Genomic DNA, 20,524 nt, shown 5'->3' with positions numbered 1-20,524 from the left:
TAAAATGCATAACGTTTTTTTAAACATAGAGACAAAAATGAAAATCCAAAATTTTAGTTTATCCCGAAACTAGTAAACTATTGAATAGTTTTAATTTTTTTTCCCATAACATTCTCTTATTAATCTTCCTACCTCTTTTATATAATAAATATATATTAAATGTATTTATTTTTATTTAATATTCTTTTTTATATAATACAATAAAAAAATTGTAAGAGAGTATAGATCTACTCTTTTAAAAAATTAACATTGAGATACAAAGTTGTTGAGTTCGAATCTTTTGATACACAAATACGTTAAATAGCAACTTAACATGAATTCTATAATCATGATAACAGTTTATATTTCTTAACAAATAATTAGGATTCGAATCCTAGATTTTCATTTCAGAGTCACTATTTTGTTTTTGGGACAATTTCTTATATAACTTAAACTCCTAATAAATTATCGGTTTTAAGAAACAATTAATGATCAGAATTTACAATTATCTCTAATCGTTAATTTTTCATGCTCAGAAAAAAAATTAAAAAATTGAGTGTGTTAATTGTTAAGTTCTTTCAAGCGTTGTGGATCCTTTTCATTCAATTTTGTTGGCCTTTGAAAACCGAAGAAGAAGCACTGTGATTCTGATTCTTTATCGGTCGTTGCAATTGGTGCCTCCGTCTTTTTCATCCCTAACCCCACTCCACACCCTTCGACGCGATTCCTATTCTGATCGTAGGTATCCTTTTCTCTTTTTCCAATTCCCGTTTATTTCATCTATAAATTCAATTTCAAAAATCAAGCCACGGTAGCATCGTGCATTCGTTGTTCCTCAATGCACGGGTTGAAAATTTAATTGATTAATTAGTTTTTGATTGATGAGGGAGAGGAGTGAGAAATTGATCAAGCTAGAGGAAAAGTGAAAACACGACTTCACCAAGAAGAAGAAATGATGGCAATAGAATTTTATCCTTGAAGGTTTATGTAGTATTTCTCTGCTACCCTTGGCTTTGTAGTCAACTGTTGGTGGTGGTTTTTGAAATTTTGAAGACCTTGTTGCTGGTTGTGGGTGATATATATTGAGGGCATTGAGGTTCTAATTTCCATGCTTTATTTTAGATTTAGAAATGGGGGAATGGGTTTGTGTGTTTCGAAGGTTGATTTTGCTGGGACTAGATTGAGTAGTAACAAAGTAAAAGGGGTTTGGAATGGGAGGAATGAAATCGTGTGTTCAATGTGAGTGGGACTTTGGATGATTTGGATTAATACAAATACGGTTCTTTTGCTGCCTTGAAAGATTTTGGGGATGTTGGTTCTGTTGCTTATGAAGACGGGGAAGAATTTGATGTTGCAGATAGGAAGAGGAGAATGAGAACTGAACAGCAAGTCTGAGGAAGTAAACAAGAGACTGGAGGGAATAGAAACTTGACTTTTTAAACCTTAATAGTTACCTCCCTAAGACTTAATAAATTCCTCTGGAATACAGTTTAAGATCTTTTTAAGAATCTTGAATGTAAAAGTACTTGATGCTAGTCCTTTTCAGATATTTGTCTCATAGAGAAATGATAGCAAAACTCTATTATTGGTTGAAATTTATTTGAAATCACCAAAATTTGCAGGTCCAACTTCTTATTTAATGAGCTGCATTCATGGTTTTGTAGTTCTGAATAAATTTTAACCAATAATAGAGTGTTAGAAAGAATATGTTAGAGAATGTGTTGCTAGCACACCTCTCATGCCTCTTATATCATAGACTATACAATTCTTGACTCTTGACCAAATATAGCCAGTCTGTCACTACATGAATGTTGACTGTGGATAGACAAATAGTAGAATCATTTGTTGTGAAACCCACATATTCCAAAAATGGAATATTTTCAGTGTTGTACTGATATCCAATATCAACATGCCTACGACTGCTATACTCTGCTAGATATGTATCCAAAGGAGTATCTTCTAATTTTCTAGAATATATTTTTTAAAAAAATTATTGACTAATACATGGTATACAAGTCGAGGGCGAGCCCTGGTGCAGCGGTAAAGTTGTGCCTTGGTGACTTGTTGGTCATGGGTTCGAATCCGGAAACAGCCTCTTTGCATATGCAAGGGTAAGGCTGCGTACAACATCCCTCCCCCATACCTTCGCATAGCGAAGAGCCTCTGGGCAATGGGGTACGAAGTTTTTTACATGGTATACAAGTCATTACTTTAATTGGACTAAAATTACATATTAGTCGATCCTTTTCTTTGTATTCTTAAAGCTATAGTAAAAATAGACAAATACAAAGTAAAGACTTCTTTGAATAAGACTAATGATGCTTTTGTGATATTCTAACATATATTGGAAAAAAAATATGAAATTCATATGCCATGTTTATAGGGGAGGGAAGATATTGTGATATGGGCAAGGGAATGATATGTAACTGTTTTTGTTTTATTCGTATGATACTTACTAGTATCTTTTGTTTTCTGTTTTGCAAATTGTGACTATCATCCCCTGATATAATCATGTATCAATGAAAAATGACCCATATCTCTTCAACAATATTGTGCATTTGTGTAAAGTATTATTTTTTTAATTCATGTTAACGTATTTAGGCTGTATTATATCTTGAATTTTGAAGGTGTCGTATTGTACTTGTTTCATATAAAGTATCTGGGTTTCATAGATCCTTTGAGGTTATTTCATTTGATATGCTTCTTTTCCCGTAATATTTAATAAAGTCTTTGGAGATTATTCTTTTATGAGTATATATGTATATACCCTTTCTTTGCCATCTTTTATAGAATGAAATCTTGTAAATTGACTTTCTATGTGTTTTAGGTTAGTGGGGCAAGGGCTGTGGGTGAGGATGAATTTGCAACAAGTTGGACAGCCTAAATCATCTAATGGATATGGTTGTTGGAAATCTGAAAAAGAAGGGGCAACTAAGTCTGATAATAAGATCCCGTCTGGAAAGTCAAATGCCAGCAGCAGATTAGCAAGTACAGATGAACTTCAGATCTGACTTATTTATTATTTTCTATTTTCCTTTACGGCTTTGCTGATATTTATTATTACAGGTGTAGTGACTGGCAATAAAGGTGGTAGTTATGGGAGTCCTTCACATGATCGATTAGTATATTTAAAAACATGCCTTATTGGGCAGCATGTGGAAGTCCAGGTGAAAAATGGATCTATATACTCTGGAATATTTCATGCAACAAATTCTGGCAAAGATTTTGGTATGTTCTGTTATGCTTGTGTTATTGATTTGATGATATTGAGGGGAATAACATTTTTTGTATTGTAGTTCTCAATTGATTCCAGCTTCCAGTTTTCATTATTATATTTATGGATCATAGAGAGTTTGACATTTTTTACAGCTTATGTCATCATTACTGTTCTTTTAGGAATCATTTTGAAAATGGCTCACTTAACAAAGGATGCTGCTTTGCAAGGAAAAGAATCTGGTGTAGAATTTGTCAGTAAAGCTCCTTTTAAGACTTTAATTATACCTGCCAACGACCTTGTACAAGTTATTGCAAAGGTTTGCTACTTTTCATTTATCTGCATTGTACTGGGAAAATCATGATAGTAATTCCACTTGAAATTCTACTGTGTTGTTTAAAATCAAACAAACAAACAAAAAAAGATGATGTATAGTAATGAATGGTGTTGGCAAAGTTTTAGTTTAGGAGTAGGTGATATTGCATTGAAAACACTGTTAATTTGTTTCCTGATGATATTTTTTATGCATCATTTTGACAGGATGTTGCTGTTTCTAGAGATGGCCTACCTAGTGAATCTCACTATGATATGCATCAGGAGATCATGGTTGATTCAGTAATATCTCAATCCTGTCATGTCGAGACAGGGAGAGAATTACAGCGATGGGTACCTGATGAAGATGATCCACAATGCCCTGAACTGGAAAATATCTTTGATGGCCCTTGGAATAGGTGGTTTTATACTTCTCTTGTTATTCCTAAAATTTTTCTTTCATGAATGATAGGATTGTTTTAGTGGACCCCAATCATAGCACAAGCTTTATAGCACTAGGCTGCATTTTTTAGAAATATAATTTTTTTCTTTTCTTGAAGCCTTGACACCCAGATGCATGCCTATCTGTCTCTTTTGTTATCTTTTAACTTGGACATTGGCTGAGAAACTATAGTATGAACCTTGTCTTGTTTACATTGGAAGTTTATTAAAAAAATGATGTAAGACACAAATAATAGATGTTTCAATGATATCTTTCCCCCATCTTCTATAAGAGATCTTTCTCCTCCATTTTAAAACTATAAACATGGGGGATATTGTGTATAGTGGAAAAATTGAAACTGGGCATCAAGAAAGTCATACCCCCTGTATAGTGGTGTTTCATTAGTCGTAATAGAGTAGAATTGCCCGTGGACAAATGGACAATGATTCTGTATATTTACTTACCTGTTTCGTTTACTTTCTTATCACATATTTCTTGTTCATCTCTGTGACTTTTTGGAACTAGGTTTTTTGTTAGGGAGCATTTCATTTCGCTGTGATTCTAAAATCTTTTTGCTTGGGACCTCTTTTTCAGTGAAGTTTTCCCTTGAGTAATGACTTCAGTAAAACATGACTAATCTCTCTTTAGAGGATGATAATAGACTTATGGATTACTGGACTAGGATAATAGCTAGGATGAGATCTTTGGTGAAATCAGAAATGCCTTTGGGATGTTGCTGTAACAAGTGAAGGAAAGTAATAAATAATTTTTCTTTGTGATGATGAATATAATTCTTGGGAGGAGCTTAATAATTTTATTTTTTTATTTATACATGTTTCCTAGGTTTTCTATTTTTCTCCTTTTTACTTGGGTGACATTGCTTTCATTTCTGTCATGTAGTTGAACAGTTCCTCCTTGAAGCCTTCTAATACATTAAGATTACTTGCCAAGAAAAAGTAAAAAATGGATCAGTTGTTTTCTTGTCGTCTCTCAATTCTATTCTCAGTGCTGAAGTCTAGGAGCCATTACGGAAGCTAAGAAATGCTCCTTGTGGAATTATTGAAAGAATGTTGGCATAAAATCTGGTTGTGAATTATTCTGACATAGCAAAAAGGAAATAGGGGATTTTGTGCTAGGTATTTACTTATTAAGATGAGGCTTAATTGAGCATATGACATTGCTACTACCATTATTTATATCCAGGTTTTTGTCATTGTTTCTTATTGCAATTCTTAATAGTTCCTCTGTTTTGTTTTACGTTGACAATTATTTTTGTATTTTTCTAGGGGATGGGATCAGTTTGAAACAAATGAAATGTTGTTCGGTGTAAAAAGCACATTCAATGAGGATTTCTATACAACAAAGCTCGAAAAAGGGCCCAAGACAAGAGAGTTGGAAAAGCAAGCTTTAAGAATAGCAAGAGAAATTGAGGGTGAGGAAACACAAGATCTTCATCTAGCAGAGGTTAGTGTAGCTTCAATGGCTTTTTCTCCCTTTGTGAATTTCTGTAACTTTTTATTTAATCGTCTATTTGAATTCCTCAAACTGTTTTTCTCAACAGGAAAGAGGCCTTTACCATAACTTTGATATTGATGAAGAAACCAGATTCTCTTCAGTCTATAGGGGTAAAGGTGTTGATGATAGTGAATATGATGAAAATGAGGACAAGCTCTTGGATTCACACAATTCTGAAACATTTGATAATATTTATGATTTAGTCAATAAGAGACCAGTTGAAGCAAGAGGTCAGAAAGGCAGTAATGGAGCTCAAACATGGTCAAATTTCTCCTCTGTGGTACCTCCTCAACCGGTTATTTGATAATTGTTGTGGTTTATTAAGTCTATATCATTTGTCACTTTGCATGTCACTTGCTTGTCCTTTCTTGTGACAAAATACTACCATAATGTGTTTATGCATTACTTATTTTTAGTAAATAATTTCTTTTGGATCTGCTGGCATGTGGCATTTTCAGCTACATGAGGGCACCACTCTGTACTGTTGTCTCAATACTCTACTTCAATTTTGTGATTCTGCAATTTGAAATTATTATTAGTTAGAGTATGAGCGTTATAATGGGAAGGCGTGTTAGCTGTTTGGGAGGCTAATCATGTTGCTGGGTCAATGATTTCTTTTTTGAACGAGTCAATGATATATCTGTTTAATGGGTTTTTTATAATATTTAATTGAACTCTAATTTTTCCCCTCCTGGACTTCAAATTACGATTGAGACAACTGGCAGACATTTTTATAATGGGAAGATGTGTTAGCTGTTTGGGAGGCTAACTGTGTCATAGTTTTTTTATAATATTTTAACTCTATTTTTTTCCCCTCCTGGACTTCAAGTTATAAGTGAGAAAACTGGAAGGCATTTGCTTCTCAGTGCTTTTAGTTTAGTTTTCCATCCAGAAGTACTCATTCTATTTATGAGGGCTATCATTATAATCCCTCTTCTAGCACAAGCGAGAACTCATGTAGAATGTTGAGAGTGATAGAGAGAAGAAATGTGTATGCTGAAAACCATGTGTCTCACTATTATAATAAATAAAAAGATATAGTTTTCTTAATCACCACATTTACATGATACAACCTATACATACACTTGGAAACCCACCCTGGTTTTAAGGCTGGGACACCGTTTAACAGTATCCTAGTGTTCTCAATATTGTGTCTTTACTTGGAGGATCACATGATCCTGGTTGTATTGAGGATTGTTAAAACTGAAAGATCAGGATGGCAACCCTGGTAAACTTGCCAAAACAAGCCTTGCTGTGATGGGTTGAAAAACCCACAGCTTCCATTTGAGAGATCTGGAATCCCTAAATCTCTTTCGTTTTGACCTCTCTGAATCACTCAACCTTCTTCTTATAGTCTTCTCTCTCTCAAACACCCTGACCTCTCTGTCTCTTAGCTCTCAACTTCCCTCTCTCTCTTGGATCACAGATCCCTATGGTGTGGGTCTTGTTTCTTTCTTTTTCTTTTTTGGTTTCTTAAACCCATGAACTGGGTTTGTTCTGGGCCATCATTTGAAATCAATCATTGTTGTTAAATGGTGGCACCATGGCAGAAAGACGTGGCAGACTTTTTGCTAACTGCCATAGGCAATTTCTGAAAGCCTGAAGGGAGGCCCACAGCGTGTTTATACGGTGGAATTTTGGCTTTCCACCAGATTTCACCATTGATAACACTGAATTCAATCTCTTTTCATGTTCTCTTTCTACCGCTTTTTTCTTCCTTTCCATAATCACTATTGAATGTAAATTTTAGTAATACAATGCGATAATTATGAAATAAATACCTAAATTCTTACTTGATTTTTAGTGGTATTATTACATGTTTTAATTACTTGAATTATTGTATTTTCTATGTTCAAATACCCTTTTATATTTTCAATACTAGTTGTATTTCGATCGCATGATTTATGATTTTTCATCCCCACCCCACCCCAAACCTAAGGATTTTGGTTTTGACAAACTCAGTATATCCAAATCCAAAACTGGGCATTTGTTAATATCTTAAATTCCAGCCCAAGGGAGGGGGGTTGATGTTTTCAATGTAGCAACTCTGTAGTGGATAAAACTACCTGTGTTTGTAGTATAGGTAAAATATTACCAGTAAGCAGGCAACATTTGATTAATTTCAAGATTAATGATATTTTCATGAATAATTTCTGCTTGAAAGTGTGCTAAATGTTTTGAGTCTCATTCTGTTTTTGAAGTTAGTACAGCTTTATCATCTAAAGCATATTACAAAATTTATAAATTGTGTCCAAATCAAAGTAATCAGAAGTTCCTTTTTATCCATGCTTTTGCTTTCTCTTCCCTCCTTCCTTATAAAGTAATTACTTTATTTCCTAAATTCAGCTTAATATTTAATTTACTTTCATGCACAGGATCACTCAAAGTTATCTCAGTCAAGTACTGGTGTGGATTTATGTCGCTCTGGTTCTAATTATCATGCTAAGCAGTTAGCATCTGAACTCCCTGCCCAGAGTTGCTCATTTTCAGATGGAAAAAGCAGGTAGTTGTTGACCTTTTGCTTTTCTCAGTTTTCTGTATATAGTTACTTGTTTCATTGTAATTATTTGTATTCCCTTTGCCCAAGGGTGGCCTTTGGAACATAAAAACATAAATATCAACATCCTTATTCCTTCTTAAATCCAACTGACAGGATTCAGCAGAACTCAGTTAATAACCTACATGGAGTCAATGATAATACTGTTGAAGAAAATTGGATAGTGAGTTGAAATTTCAGAGTTACAACTCTCGTATCTGCTCAAATATTTCACACGAAATTGCTATAAAATCTTAAATCTCAATTTTTCTCATTTTCTTTCTTTTTTACTGTTTATTGATGCAGCAAACCGAGGATGTCCAACTGTCAAAATCTGAGGGTTTGTGGAGTTTCTTTCTTAGCTCCCTGAATTGATTATATCTAAAGCATTGTGCCTGAAACTAATGTGGATGAAACTAAACCAATGTCATTTAAGTGATTATTCTGTTTATTTTAAATGAAGAATTGAAGCTAACTATCAGTACTTGATAGTAGTTCTGAATGGAAGCTCTCACCTGCTGTTGAAATTTCATTTCAGTGATTGATTCTTTTATTATGTATTATATTTCTCTGATATTTGCAATTTTTAGTGCAGATTTACAGTCATCACTTAAGTTGAAGAAAGATGGCTCCGATGAAGGGGGGTTATCTACTAATGTGGCCTCCTGTGCCCCTTCTACTCATATTTTATCAACGACTCCTGAAGAAACTGGGTCAGTTGGGGAAACAAGGTCTGTAATTTCACATGGAAGACTAGGTAGTTTTACATCAATGGGTTCAGATTATGTGGCAGCAACCTCTGGTCCTGGTCTATCACCAAGTTCTTCAGTTGGTTCAATGTCTTCGGAAAAATCAACTCTGAATCCCAATGCCAAGGTGGGAAAGTACAAGATTAACTTTTAAAATAGGAAATACTGAAACAGAACCTACAAATGATGGCCTTTTATTTTAAGGTAGACACAAATTTTGTTTTTTATATTACTGGCATTTCTCAGAGCTTTCCCTTTTCTGTTTTTCTTTTGTTGTTGTCAGGAGTTCAGGCTCAACCCTAATGCAAAGAGTTTTGTTCCATCTCAATCACATGCTAGGCCCCGCTCCCCAGTGTCTGATGGTTCTTTCTATTTCCCGACTACCGTACCCACCGTACCAAATATGCCAGCCATGCCCATGGGTATTGGAGTAAGTATTTAATGGAATGATATTCTCTATCTCCAACAAGGAAATTATACTATTGTAGTTTGCTTTTTCATATTTTCACCCCTGTTCTTTCATAAAGTTTTCTTGTATGCCATTATTGTATAAGATTTATACTGATTGCCAGTAATTCTAACAATATTTCTGTCTGCTGAATTGAACTGATATTGAATGGATTGGGGGCTTCGAATGTAATTTTCAATTTTTATTAGGCTGGTTTCTTCCTCCAACTTATGTTATATTAACCTGGGATGTGTGAATTTCCTGATGAGTTGTGGGATGTAATAAAAGATGAAAGATAGTAATTGCTTGCTTATCTTGTTTCATATCTCTGTAGACCATGCTTTGAGACTATCTTTGCTGTTGGGTGAGAAAAATTTAAGCAAACCATACTATTTAACTTGGTTAAGGGCCAAATTGACCTAGCTTTCCATAGAAGACTATGTAGAATTATTAGTAAGGTCTAAATGTTGTACCCAGTAACCTCTGACTTGCTTCTGTTTGGTTATGTTGCTTGTGTTTTGCAGGTTGGAACTACTTTTGTGGGGCCACAACCTGTCATATATAATCCACAAGCGGCACAAATGCCATCCCAACCATATTTTCATCCAAATGGACCACAGGTGGGATTTCACTTGTAATATCTCATTGGTGACTCTGAATATTGATGCTTCTGAAAGTTATTTAATATTATTATTAATCTAATTGCAGTATGGACAACTTGGTCATCCTAGGCAAGTTTTATACGTGCCAAGTTACCTCCCTGTAAGGACTTTACATGTTATGCTCATAATTTTCAGTTTTTATTCTTTTTGCTGGTTTTTATTCAAAAAATGATTTTAGTTAATTTTCATTTTCCATTACTCTGGATAGAAGAAGACTCAACTTGTGTATGCTTTAATTTTATGCATCTTTGTGTTGCTGTCTTTAACATTGTGAGGAGGACACATGATAAAATCAGTATCTCAATAATTTAATATATGCCTATGTATCATGGATGTTAGACATTTTCTTCATTTAGGCATTTGATCTGGACTTGAACAAACTTAGCTACATTGTATATTTCCAGGTTAGCTTCTATGGTCAATATTTTGGGAACTCAATCTTAGAATTTGATTTTTTTACAGGAGATGCCATATAAGGGACGGGATTATTGACCACTTATAGTCGAATGCATTCTCGGCAACTTCGCTCTTTGCCTGAAAAGAATGAACTGAGTGGATGACTTAAAGAGTTCCAAATGACAAGAATATCTTCAGCTTATGGGAGGATTTCCATAAAAAAAAAATGATAATTTCTAGGCAAGCAGGCTTATTATGGGATATAAGTTAATTTATCTAATATTCACTCATACGTCTTTTTGGATTTCTCAGTTTTCGGTCATGTAATTGTAGCTTAAGTAAGATTGATATTTCCCCCTCAGTATTATTCTTATGCAACATTTACTTTAAATTTGCATCTTCCCTACTTTAATTACTACCATTCTTTTGACCTTTAGTCATGTCTACCGTCACTAGGTTATCAGCTAGATACATGTATATTTTGTATGTGCATTTGTTTGATGAATTAGTACATGTTTGGATATCCATTGCAAACAAACTTTGGAGGCAAAATGAAGTTTGGAAAAACATCTTTGGCAAATTGATCAAATGGGGTTAATTTTACAAACTATTTCCCAAAAAGGGTCTCTTATGAAACTAATTCCAGAGGAGGTCTTTTTTTTAAAAGCATTTCGTCAAGGAGGCTGGCGAAACACGATCGGGATGTGACACGTGGCGGATTCGCCAATGCCACTAGCGAGACAGGGTTCTGCCAGGTTGACTGGCAATATAGCTAGTACATGTGGCAGTAGACACAGTGTATTTCGCCATTATGAATGGCGAAATACTTTCAGTATGTAAAATTAAAAATTAATTGAACTTGAAACGGTAGTAACTTTTTTATAGGAATATCCGTTTGAAACCCATAATATGTTAAAATGCTTGAAATTGAAGGAGGAATCCCCTGAAAAATTCCCAAAGGGGATTTGGTTAACTCATTTTTCCAAAAATAGGATTTAAGATTCAAATATTTTTGGAAAAATGAGTTGACCTTCGGGAATTTGCCACGGGATTCCTCCTTCAATTTCGAGCATTTTAATATATTATGGGCCTCAAACAGACATTTCTATCAAAAGGTTACAACCGTCTCAAGTTCAATTAATTTTTAATTTTTTGTATCGAAAGTATTTCGTCATTCGTAATGACAAAATACATTGTACCTGTTGTCACGTGTACCAACTATATCGTCAGTCAACCTGGCAGAATCCTATCTTGCTAGTGGCATTGGCGAATCTGTCACGTGTTGCATTCTGATCGTGTTTCGCCAGCCTCCTTGGCGGAATGCCTTAAAAAAAAGACCCCCTCTGGAATTAGTTTCAAAAGAGACCTCTTTTGAGAAATAGTTTGTAAAATTAACCCCATTTGGTCAATTTGCCAAACATCCTCACCCTTCGTGTTTAGTTTGCAATAGATCATTGATTTGGTTTTGAAATTTGTGCACAATAAATTGGACTGAAGATCAAATACGCTGTTAATCGAGTGTGAACTTGGAATCAAGATTTTATTTTATTTTATTTTCATTTTTTTCTCTTTAGAACTTAGGCATCTTTAAGAGCCAAATCAGCACTACTATTACATGAATTATTTATATTAAAATAGATTAAAATGAAGTATATATTGTTTTTTGCAAGAGGAGTGTAATTATAAAAAAGAACAATGTAATTTATATATCTTTCTAGTAGTGAAAGAGGAAGGAAACCATAATAGGTTATTGGTTTAAAGTGAGATTCTTTTTCATATATTTTAATTTAGGGTTGGCCTTTTAAATATATTTTTGTTTAGTCCTTATATTTTTATTCATGAACCTTATGTTTGGACAATAGAGAGAAATCATGTTGATAGAAATAGGAAAAAGAGAAATAGGTGATAAATGTGATAGATTTTAGAGGTGTTTGATTTAAGAGAAATAAAGAAGTATTTTCTAAAATGAAAAGGAAAAAGAGAAATATAAAAAAGGAAAAATCAATTTTTGTTGATTGATTGTTTTGGAAAAACAATTTAATATCTTTTCAGCTTCCCTGCTATTCTCTTTACCGAACAAGCCGATAGATATTTTTCTTCCTGTTGTTTAATTACTAGTATTACGCATAAAAAATATTGTAATATGATATGGAAATGAGAAGGACAACCACCTTCCAAAAATAAATCTAAAGTATTGTTACAGTTTTATTAATTTTTTAAGTAAATGTCATCCTAATCCGATCGTAATCCTTGGTGACTATCAAAACTCGTATTAAAAATCAATATAGGACGTGATGATTAGCAGCCAACTCTTATGAGACGTCATTCTTTTTTTATTTCGCAGGAGATGACAAGGTTCTATCCTTGCTGATAATCTAAATTAGTATTCATTGTATGGCTTTTTAGTTGTGTTTGGTACCATATAGCACATACTAGCATATAATATATATCGCACGGATCGTGAAGAAGGAAACCATAATCAAAGTCAGTTTTTGGTTTGCAATACCTGGTATTATTCAAGTTTTCAAATACAATATTAAACAGAACATTCATGATCCGACAAGAATGAATTTAATTAAAAAAAAAAAAGTGGCCCTGCTTTCCTACCTGAGCCATGTATGATTTGCATTTGAATAAACCACCAATTCATCTGAATAAAGCATTATTCATTAATATTATATTAAAAAATTAAAATAACATTTATTTTGTGACTAACTTTTTTCTAACTCAACATTACTCATTATGGAAGGGAGGGATTATTTTTAAAGAACATTCGTATTTATTTTTTAATTTTTAAGTTTAAGGTTACATTTTTTTCAATTATACCCTATTGATTATTTTTCACATTTTTATTATAAAACTAAATAGTGAATAATTGAAAAGTTTAAAGGAAACTGGTTACATATTGAATAGTGAATGGAGAAAACATTGGCCTGTGGTGGAAAGAGAAGAAATGAGACAATTTATTTTAGAGAGAGAAATATATGAAATTGAAATGAGTTAAACACTTTATTATATAGAGAAAGAGAAAGAAATTAACGACACTATGAAGAGATGAATACTTTATTGCATAAAAAGAAATCGATAAAGTGATGAAGGAAATTGCCAAAAATATAACAGGAAAAGGCTTTATAATTTCATTAAAAGAAATTACTGATTTCCTTGGTTGGAGTACATACTGCAAATGACTAATATATATAAACACAATAATATTTATCTACTATTCTCAACACATATACAACAATTAAACATGATTAAAAAATAAAAATAAATTTTTTTAGTATAAAATGTTGCAATGCCCTCAGTTTAGGCAGGAATAAATATTTTTAAGAAGAACCTAATGTTACTACTACATATATGTAATGATTAAATATATATGGTAAATAGTAGAAGTTTAACATTTATTAATATATTATATTTATCTACATTTCTTTACACATGTACATCAATTAATACATAATTAAAAAAAAACAAAAGGTAATATAGTATAGATACATTAAATTCATTAGAATTACTTTATATGTATATTAACAATTAAAAGTTCATACAATTTATTTATCATGAATTTAAAATAAAATTTATATATTATAAATATATTTTTACAAATTTTAATTATAATATAGTTATATATTTATTTGTTATAAATTCTAGTTATATAAAAAATTTAAAATACTAGTTTATATATGAAATTGTTTATTAACTTAATTTTTTTCATCGATTAAAAAACCGTTAACACGACCCTTACCAATTTTCACGGTCTCCTGAAGAATTTTCGAGAATCACTGCGTCAAATTTTAACTTTTAATAATAAAAAAAAGACGGGTACGTGAAGATTAGATATATGGATGTCTTTGTTATTACGTCTTTAACAAATTTTATTAAACAAAATGTCATAATTTTTTTCTGCAAAAATGTAGTAATAATTGTTACTCCCTTAAAAAAATCTAATAATTATTTAATGGAGTTTATATATTTTAATTAATTAATAATATGTTGAAAAGAATATTCTACCAACTAGGTTATAATAAGAGATATTTACATTGTAATAAATGCATCAAATTAAAGTATTCCAGTTTTTGAAATTTAAATATAAATTATTTTATTCTTTAATTTTATAAAATACTTATTTTAACTCTCGAGTCTTCATGCGAAAAATACTTTATTTTAATTATTTTTTACTTTAGTTTTTTATGTCATTCTATATTACAGTAACAAATATTAAAGTTAATAATATTTTATAAAATTAAGACTTAAATTTAAAATATATTTTCTAATTAAAATAGTACTATATAACATCAAAGATACTGTAATTGATTTATTTTTTATCCACAAGTGTTAATTTTATTAATTTGTTAGAAATATAAATATTAAATAAATTTCAACCCATGATTTCTTTTCTTTCTTCACAGTAGACCAACCTCATACTCTAGTATAAATTTGGATTTAAAGTTGCTTTTTTTATTTTGGGGAACTTTAGGATTTTAAGTTAAGAGATTAAGATTTAATTAAAAAATTTCTTAAAATTAAGGAGCGCGTGGATGGGTTAAGGACCGTGGAAGGAAAGCATTTAAGAGGAACACAGAAGTCTATGAGTAGGAGGCATCACAGTCTGATGTGAGGTTGAAACTTGCATTGCATTTACAGCACTCTTATTTCAACGTACCACAAAATGACAAAACTCTTTTGCACCTCTTCAAATTTTATTATTATTTTTTGAAACCTTTTTTAATCAGATTAAGATGTGATCACATTCATATCGTCATATGTCAATGTCACCATAAAAAAAATGGATTCTCTTATTTCATTCATAGTAGTACTTTTTTTTTTCTCTCTTTATTTATTAATGTTAGTGATAAGAACAATAATAATATTAAATTTTAATAATGGAGAATTGAGAAAGGTGGTTTTCTATGTGGAAGGTGTGTGGTGAGAGACTATACTTGAAGTTGAACTTGATTGACGTGTGTTAATGCAGAGAGAGATATTTCATTGTTGTTCAAAGTCTTTGGTGCACTTAAAAGAGACCAGATACAAGTGAAAGTGGATGATGAAGTGGAGGAGTATGAGACAATAGTGGAGTGGGGTACAACTTTCTGTTTCAGATTGAGAATTTCTTCTAAGCTTTTAAGTACATACATGTACATGCACAGCACAGCTTTTGGTTGGTATCAAAAATCCCATTTCTTGTTCCTCTTCACTTTACTGATTTTTCAAGGTCTATTTCTCTCTTTTTATTATTCTTTTTTTTCTTTTTATGTGCCCATCTTTTTTTTTTCTGGTGAAGAATTTTTTGTTTTTGAGAAAAAAAAATTACTTTGGAGTTTTGTGGTATGGTAGTGAATCTATAACAAGAGGGCTTCTTGTTGTAGGTAAGGCAGGCAGACTTGTATTTGCTGATGGTTGATACCTTACTGTTGTATTTGCCTATAACTTTGTTTCTTGTTTATGTGAATATTCTGGGAATTAACCATTTATGAATTGGAGCTTTCAAATTTGACATGCTTTTTATGATGTCAAAAGTCTTAAAAAGGGAAGAATTCCTTTTCATTCAACTCCTCTCTTTTCTTTTTCTCTTATCTTTTAATACCCCATATTTTTTATTTTTTATTTTCAATTTTTTAACGGTTCACATGCATTCTATCTGTCTATTCTGTTTTGTTGATTCAAGTTGTTTTTTGTTGGATTGCTTTGTAAAGGCTGTGAACTTGTAAATGATTCCTATACTCGTACTTTTCAAAGAAATTTATTAACTTTCTTATTATTGGCATGCGTTTATTGTTGAATGAAACCAACATTTGGTGCTCCCATTTCATTTCAAACTCATGCTTCCTGCTTTTGATGACGTACTGCATATTGTTCATTTGTTTGCATAAAAAGAAACACATGGCTTTCTATAGGCCAATCTAGGTGTCGTGTATAACACATGATAAGTTGATCTAAGATTTGAAAAGATTAACCAGTAATTTTTTCGAATCTCTATATCAAGTTCTTACAAGTATCTTATAGGAGCTTCTGCATGGCACTTCAGATTGTCTGATTTCTATGCTTTCTAGTCAGTTTACAGGAACATAATGTTTTTCTCTTTCATATATCTCTTTTCCAATACTGAACCGTGAGTTTATTTTCTGACTATACACATGCCACAAGCTGGCTTGTCTTATTTGTTTGTGCATGTATAAGTTAACATGTTCATTAATAGTTTGATATGTTTATATAATTTCAAAAACCCCAAATTCATGCGGTTGCTTTGCATATTATGGTTGCTATTAATAATTGCAACAGCAATCTGATAGGTAGATGCCCCTTTGGGAAATAGTTGCCGTTGATTGAGAAAAGGCTGTAGACCAATCCTGTTGTTGAAGGTAAGTGCGACTCTAAGCAAGCCTTGATCGATAGTAGAAAACAATGAAGAACTTATGTGAGAATGGCTCTGGTCCTACCCATTTAACATCTTATGCTCTTGGATGCTCATCATGGGGGACTTCCTCTGAATCTGATGTGCAACAATCATCCATGTCCAAAAGTTTGAGCTTGAAAATGAGTGTTCTGCCGCAACAATGCCATAAGACCAAACCATTGAGTTTTCAATATCAAGATCGAGATTCATCTTCAACTCAATCAACCGGTCAGTCTTATCCAGAAGTTGGTTCAGCACAATCAGGTATTTGTAATAAAATATTGTCTCTGTCTGTATATCTGACTGTGCTTGGTGCTTAATTTTTGTGTGTTTCTATATCTTTATATCTTTTCTATTGTGAAGCTGCTACTGGAGTACTCTGGAATGTTTATGGTAAAGAAAAAAAAAATGAAGTACAACAAATTTGTGATTATCATGACATTGTTAAGTGATATCTTACATTAGGCTGTGCATATAGGATAATAATGATAATATGATTGCCATACCTGTAATGACATTATTTTTTCTCTTCAATTGTTGGAATTGATTTTAGTCCTTGGGTTGATGAATATTATCTTTAGGTCAAATTTCAGTGCAGTGTAGCAATTCTTCTGCTAGTTCAACACACAACACAACTGGGGGAAAGAGTGTGGAAGGTGTCATCGGGTCAACTGTGGGGATTCAGGATTGTACCTTCCCTCCTTCACAACTGTGTTACAACCAATCACTTGTGAGTAGATAACTAGATATGTGATTGTGTCTTAGTGGACTGAGATTATTTGTAAATCTTTTTCTTATTATTTTACTTCTCAGGCTCATACTGCATTCCACTTTGCTGAGCCGTGCTTTAGTGGCCTACTAGCTGCTCCATTTGTGCCACAATCTAATGTAAGATAATAAAGTTTATTCATTTCTTTTTCCACTATTTTTGTATTTTTGTCAGCTTGTCTCCAGCATAGTGAGTTAGTTTTATCATAAAAACAAATTGCTAAAACAACTGTATGACTGACTCATGGCATCAGATTATGCTTTATCTGGGAAGTACTTTGTTCAGATCTGGTATAATGAGATTTTCACTTTGTAATTGCTCCATTTTGTGTGTTCTGACTAAGTTTGGTATAATGCTATTTTTTTCTTCTGATTTTGTTGAGAATAGCTTAGGCTTTGTTATGTCGGTGACTTAGAAATAGGGTAAAGGTCTTTATGGGAAAGCATGCTGTTCTTGTTATGTGTTGTTTTAATTTGATTGGAATAAATTCTGTGCAAAGCTTTCTGAGAGACTTTTGGATAGATGTTGCTAGAAGTAAATGCTATTGTGGTTGAATCCTGTTGATGCCGTTTTTTTCTTAATTTAATTGAATAGTTGAATAGTCTATAGTTCATACTCTCTCAAGATCTTCAATTTATACATCCTTGGGAATATTTTCTGTCAATCATCCATGCTTTATTAATTTTTACTATTTGTTGTGCTACTTATAGCTTGCCAACCTTACAGATTCTCTTAGTTTGTAAAGTATATTTTATGAAGAATCTTTTTATTTAGAAATGTTTCTTAGCTAACCATTGCTTTTATTATTCTTCCATTGCTTTTATTATTTATTAAAATTCTTTTCTTATGGTGGGGTACTTGTTTCTTATCTCAAGATATTCTTTATTATAAACTCAATAACCACAGATGCAATCTTTACAAGACAGCATGGTTATTCTTGCTAACCTTTATCCCTAGAAGTTGAGAAAAGAAATTGGGCTTTCTTTAGATAGGCTACTATTCAACCTTCAAGTATTTAGATTCTCGTATGACATGTTGGTTCTCTAATTTAATTAATGGCCTAAAGAATTTACATAATGCTTTGAAACTTCAAGTGAGTTGCACTTTTGTAACACCAAGACAAATTCTGTGTATTACTGTATTCTGAAACATATGCTATCAAAATCTGGCCAGATTCATCATGCTCAGCTACTAGGAATGACTCCTGCTCGAATTCCTCTGCCACTTGATCTTAGTGAGGAGCCCATGTATGTGAACGCAAAGCAGTACCATGCTATTCTGAGACGCAGGCAGTATCGTGCAAAACTGGAAGCACAGAACAAACTCATCAAAGAACGGAAAGTAAGTGCTTTTTTGTTTCCAAGAAATGCTAGCAATACTCTATTTAATACAGTTTTAGACACACTATTATTGATTGAAATTTATTCAAAAGTACAACATAAATTTTAATTTTTAACCAATAATAGTGTTAAAATGAATGTATTGCTAGCGCTCTTCTTTTGTTTCCTCTCCCCTCTAAGGTCAATTTCTCTTAACAACACTATCATCATTTTCTGCAGCCATATCTTCATGAGTCCCGCCATCTACATGCACTGAAGAGAGCTAGAGGTTCCGGTGGACGCTTTTTGAATGCCAAAAAGCTCCAAGAGTTGAAACTCACTTCAGCAAACCGTGGCCTAGATGTTTCTGGCTGTACTCAATTGAATCTGAGTGGAAATATGTCAGAATCAAAGGTTCAAGCAGTAGAAAACTTGAACTACAGAAATGGTGCTTCTACAACCACGTGTTCTGATGTCATTAGTACATCTAATAGTGATGATGTCTTCCAGCAACATGAGTCAGACTTTAGGTTATGTGGTTACCCTTCTCATATTGGAAGGAACATGCAGGGTTATTCCGCAGACATTGGTGGTGGTGGTGGTGGTGGAAATCAACACCGTCTATCAGTCCTTATGTGACAAACTTTTATGGCACACTAGCAAGTTATTCTTCAGCGCTCTGTTGGAGATCATAATTGCCTGTGTTCCATAGGGAAGTCATCCTTGGCTCATTTACATTATTATGTTTTTACTAATATGTTTATGTTAGTTGTTTTGGAACAAAGATATAGACCTTTGCTAGATTTCAATTTTCTTATATTGATGACTGAAATATTTGGGCAAAGTAGCACATTTAACTGACTAGTCACAAGCAATATTTCTTTTATGTTGATGTTACATTGGAAAATGTCTTTTTGAGAACTAAGGTTTTGGTTGTGGTGTATGTTTTATCTTTGTACACTGATGCTTTATTAATTTTGAGAGAAGTGCCTTGGCTGCTGTTGGTGTCTTTGCTAAAATCATTTGTGTTAGGTCTTTGTCGTTTTTTGCTTGGGCTTATATGGTTGATAAAGCCTCCACAACATTTTGGTGGTGGATAGGTGTTATGATAGAAGTTGCCACTTGTGTGAAGGTGCCAATATCAAAGCATCTTTTGCTTTGCTAAATATCACTTCTCAATTTTGCCTTGCTTCACTTCCATGCCAACCCTTCTTACCAACAATTTGATCAGTTGATTTTTTTTTAAAAAATATTTTAATATCTTATTAGAGAAATTGAGAGGTTCAAGAGTGGGTTACATTAAGATGCTAACTCGTTGACTGATACGAAAACTCACTTTAGGAGCGAGGATTGTATAGTATAGTTCTAAATTTTGTATGTCATATAATTAATGCTGTCTAGGGGATTGGAATTGAAAATAATTGAAAGAGTAAAATTTGTAAATTTTGTCTTCTCTTGTTGTGTTGATATGACATGCTGATATAAGAATAAAAATTAAGAGTAAAATTCATCAAAAAATAAAAAGTAGGGACAAGATAAAATTTGTCAAAAAGTGAAAAAATTGAGGGTAAAATTTGTTAAACTAGAAAAATTAAGTAAAAAATGTAATTATTTTAGCCCAATCGTTGTAATTAAGCCTTTTTTTTCTTTTAATCTTAATCGTCTAATTAAAAATTGTCACTTCCAACTGTGTATATTACATTGAATAATGATACAATGTTTTGTTCTAAACGACACCCAAATAATCAATTTTTTTTTGTTTTTTTAAGAATTTACTTATTATGTT

General features: G+C 32.5%; 2 protein-coding genes across 28 annotated transcripts; both read left to right on the top strand.

The window, feature by feature from the left end:
* Positions 1 to 478: 478 nt before the first annotated feature.
* On the top strand, positions 479 to 10,644 carry LOC100796073 (polyadenylate-binding protein-interacting protein 4). Of its 8 annotated transcripts, none has more exons than XM_014777692.3 (15): positions 479 to 717; positions 2,812 to 2,967; positions 3,046 to 3,207; positions 3,349 to 3,512; positions 3,734 to 3,924; positions 5,234 to 5,411; positions 5,509 to 5,742; positions 7,838 to 7,965; positions 8,116 to 8,182; positions 8,305 to 8,338; positions 8,594 to 8,874; positions 9,031 to 9,177; positions 9,720 to 9,815; positions 9,904 to 9,957; positions 10,320 to 10,644. In XM_014777692.3, exons 2-15 carry the CDS (start codon positions 2,835 to 2,837, stop codon positions 10,347 to 10,349), a joined length of 1,899 nt encoding a protein of 632 aa, XP_014633178.1. In that variant the 5' UTR covers positions 479 to 717; positions 2,812 to 2,834; the 3' UTR covers positions 10,350 to 10,644. The 8 variants fall into 8 exon arrangements, with proteins under 8 accessions (XP_014633178.1, XP_014633179.1, XP_014633175.1 ...); XM_014777693.3 differs by having other exon boundaries at positions 479 to 721; XM_014777689.3 differs by having other exon boundaries at positions 480 to 717; positions 2,807 to 2,967.
* Positions 10,645 to 15,046: 4,402 nt separating this feature from the next.
* On the top strand, positions 15,047 to 19,931 carry NF-YA05 (nuclear transcription factor Y subunit A-5). 20 transcript variants are annotated; one of them, XM_041016846.1, is made up of 7 exons: positions 15,123 to 15,336; positions 16,547 to 16,615; positions 16,778 to 16,914; positions 17,232 to 17,380; positions 17,464 to 17,538; positions 18,593 to 18,760; positions 18,979 to 19,737. In XM_041016846.1, exons 3-7 carry the CDS (start codon positions 16,791 to 16,793, stop codon positions 19,375 to 19,377), a joined length of 915 nt encoding a protein of 304 aa, XP_040872780.1. In that variant the 5' UTR covers positions 15,123 to 15,336; positions 16,547 to 16,615; positions 16,778 to 16,790; the 3' UTR covers positions 19,378 to 19,737. The 20 variants fall into 20 exon arrangements, with proteins under 20 accessions (XP_040872773.1, XP_040872770.1, NP_001349746.1 ...); XM_041016845.1 differs by having other exon boundaries at positions 15,123 to 15,414; XM_041016844.1 differs by having other exon boundaries at positions 15,123 to 15,414; positions 16,536 to 16,615.
* The last annotated feature ends 593 nt before the right edge of the window (positions 19,932 to 20,524 follow it).

This window comes from Glycine max, chromosome 7 (genome assembly GCF_000004515.6).
Source record: "Glycine max cultivar Williams 82 chromosome 7, Glycine_max_v4.0, whole genome shotgun sequence".
Lineage (NCBI taxonomy): Eukaryota > Viridiplantae > Streptophyta > Magnoliopsida > Fabales > Fabaceae > Glycine > Glycine max.
Note: the sequence above shows the minus strand (reverse complement) of the source record. Positions and strands in the feature narration are given on the sequence as shown.

What these genes read in the sequence shown, in the direction of transcription:
- NF-YA05 (NM_001362817.1), top strand. Translation starts at nt 16,659, where the DNA reads ATGAAGAACTTATGTGAGAATGGCTCTGGTCCTACCCATTTAACATCT. An exon ending in AGTTGGTTCAGCACAATCAG is followed by an intron (nt 16,915 to 17,231) that starts GTATTTGTAATA and finishes TATTATCTTTAG; the next exon opens with GTCAAATTTCAGTGCAGTGT. An exon ending in AACTCATCAAAGAACGGAAA is followed by an intron (nt 18,761 to 18,978) that starts GTAAGTGCTTTT and finishes CATTTTCTGCAG; the next exon opens with CCATATCTTCATGAGTCCCG.
- LOC100796073 (XM_014777692.3), top strand. Translation starts at nt 2,835, where the DNA reads ATGAATTTGCAACAAGTTGGACAGCCTAAATCATCTAATGGATATGGT. An exon ending in TGCCAGCAGCAGATTAGCAA is followed by an intron (nt 2,968 to 3,045) that starts GTACAGATGAAC and finishes TTATTATTACAG; the next exon opens with GTGTAGTGACTGGCAATAAA. An exon ending in CTCTGAATCCCAATGCCAAG is followed by an intron (nt 8,875 to 9,030) that starts GTGGGAAAGTAC and finishes TGTTGTTGTCAG; the next exon opens with GAGTTCAGGCTCAACCCTAA.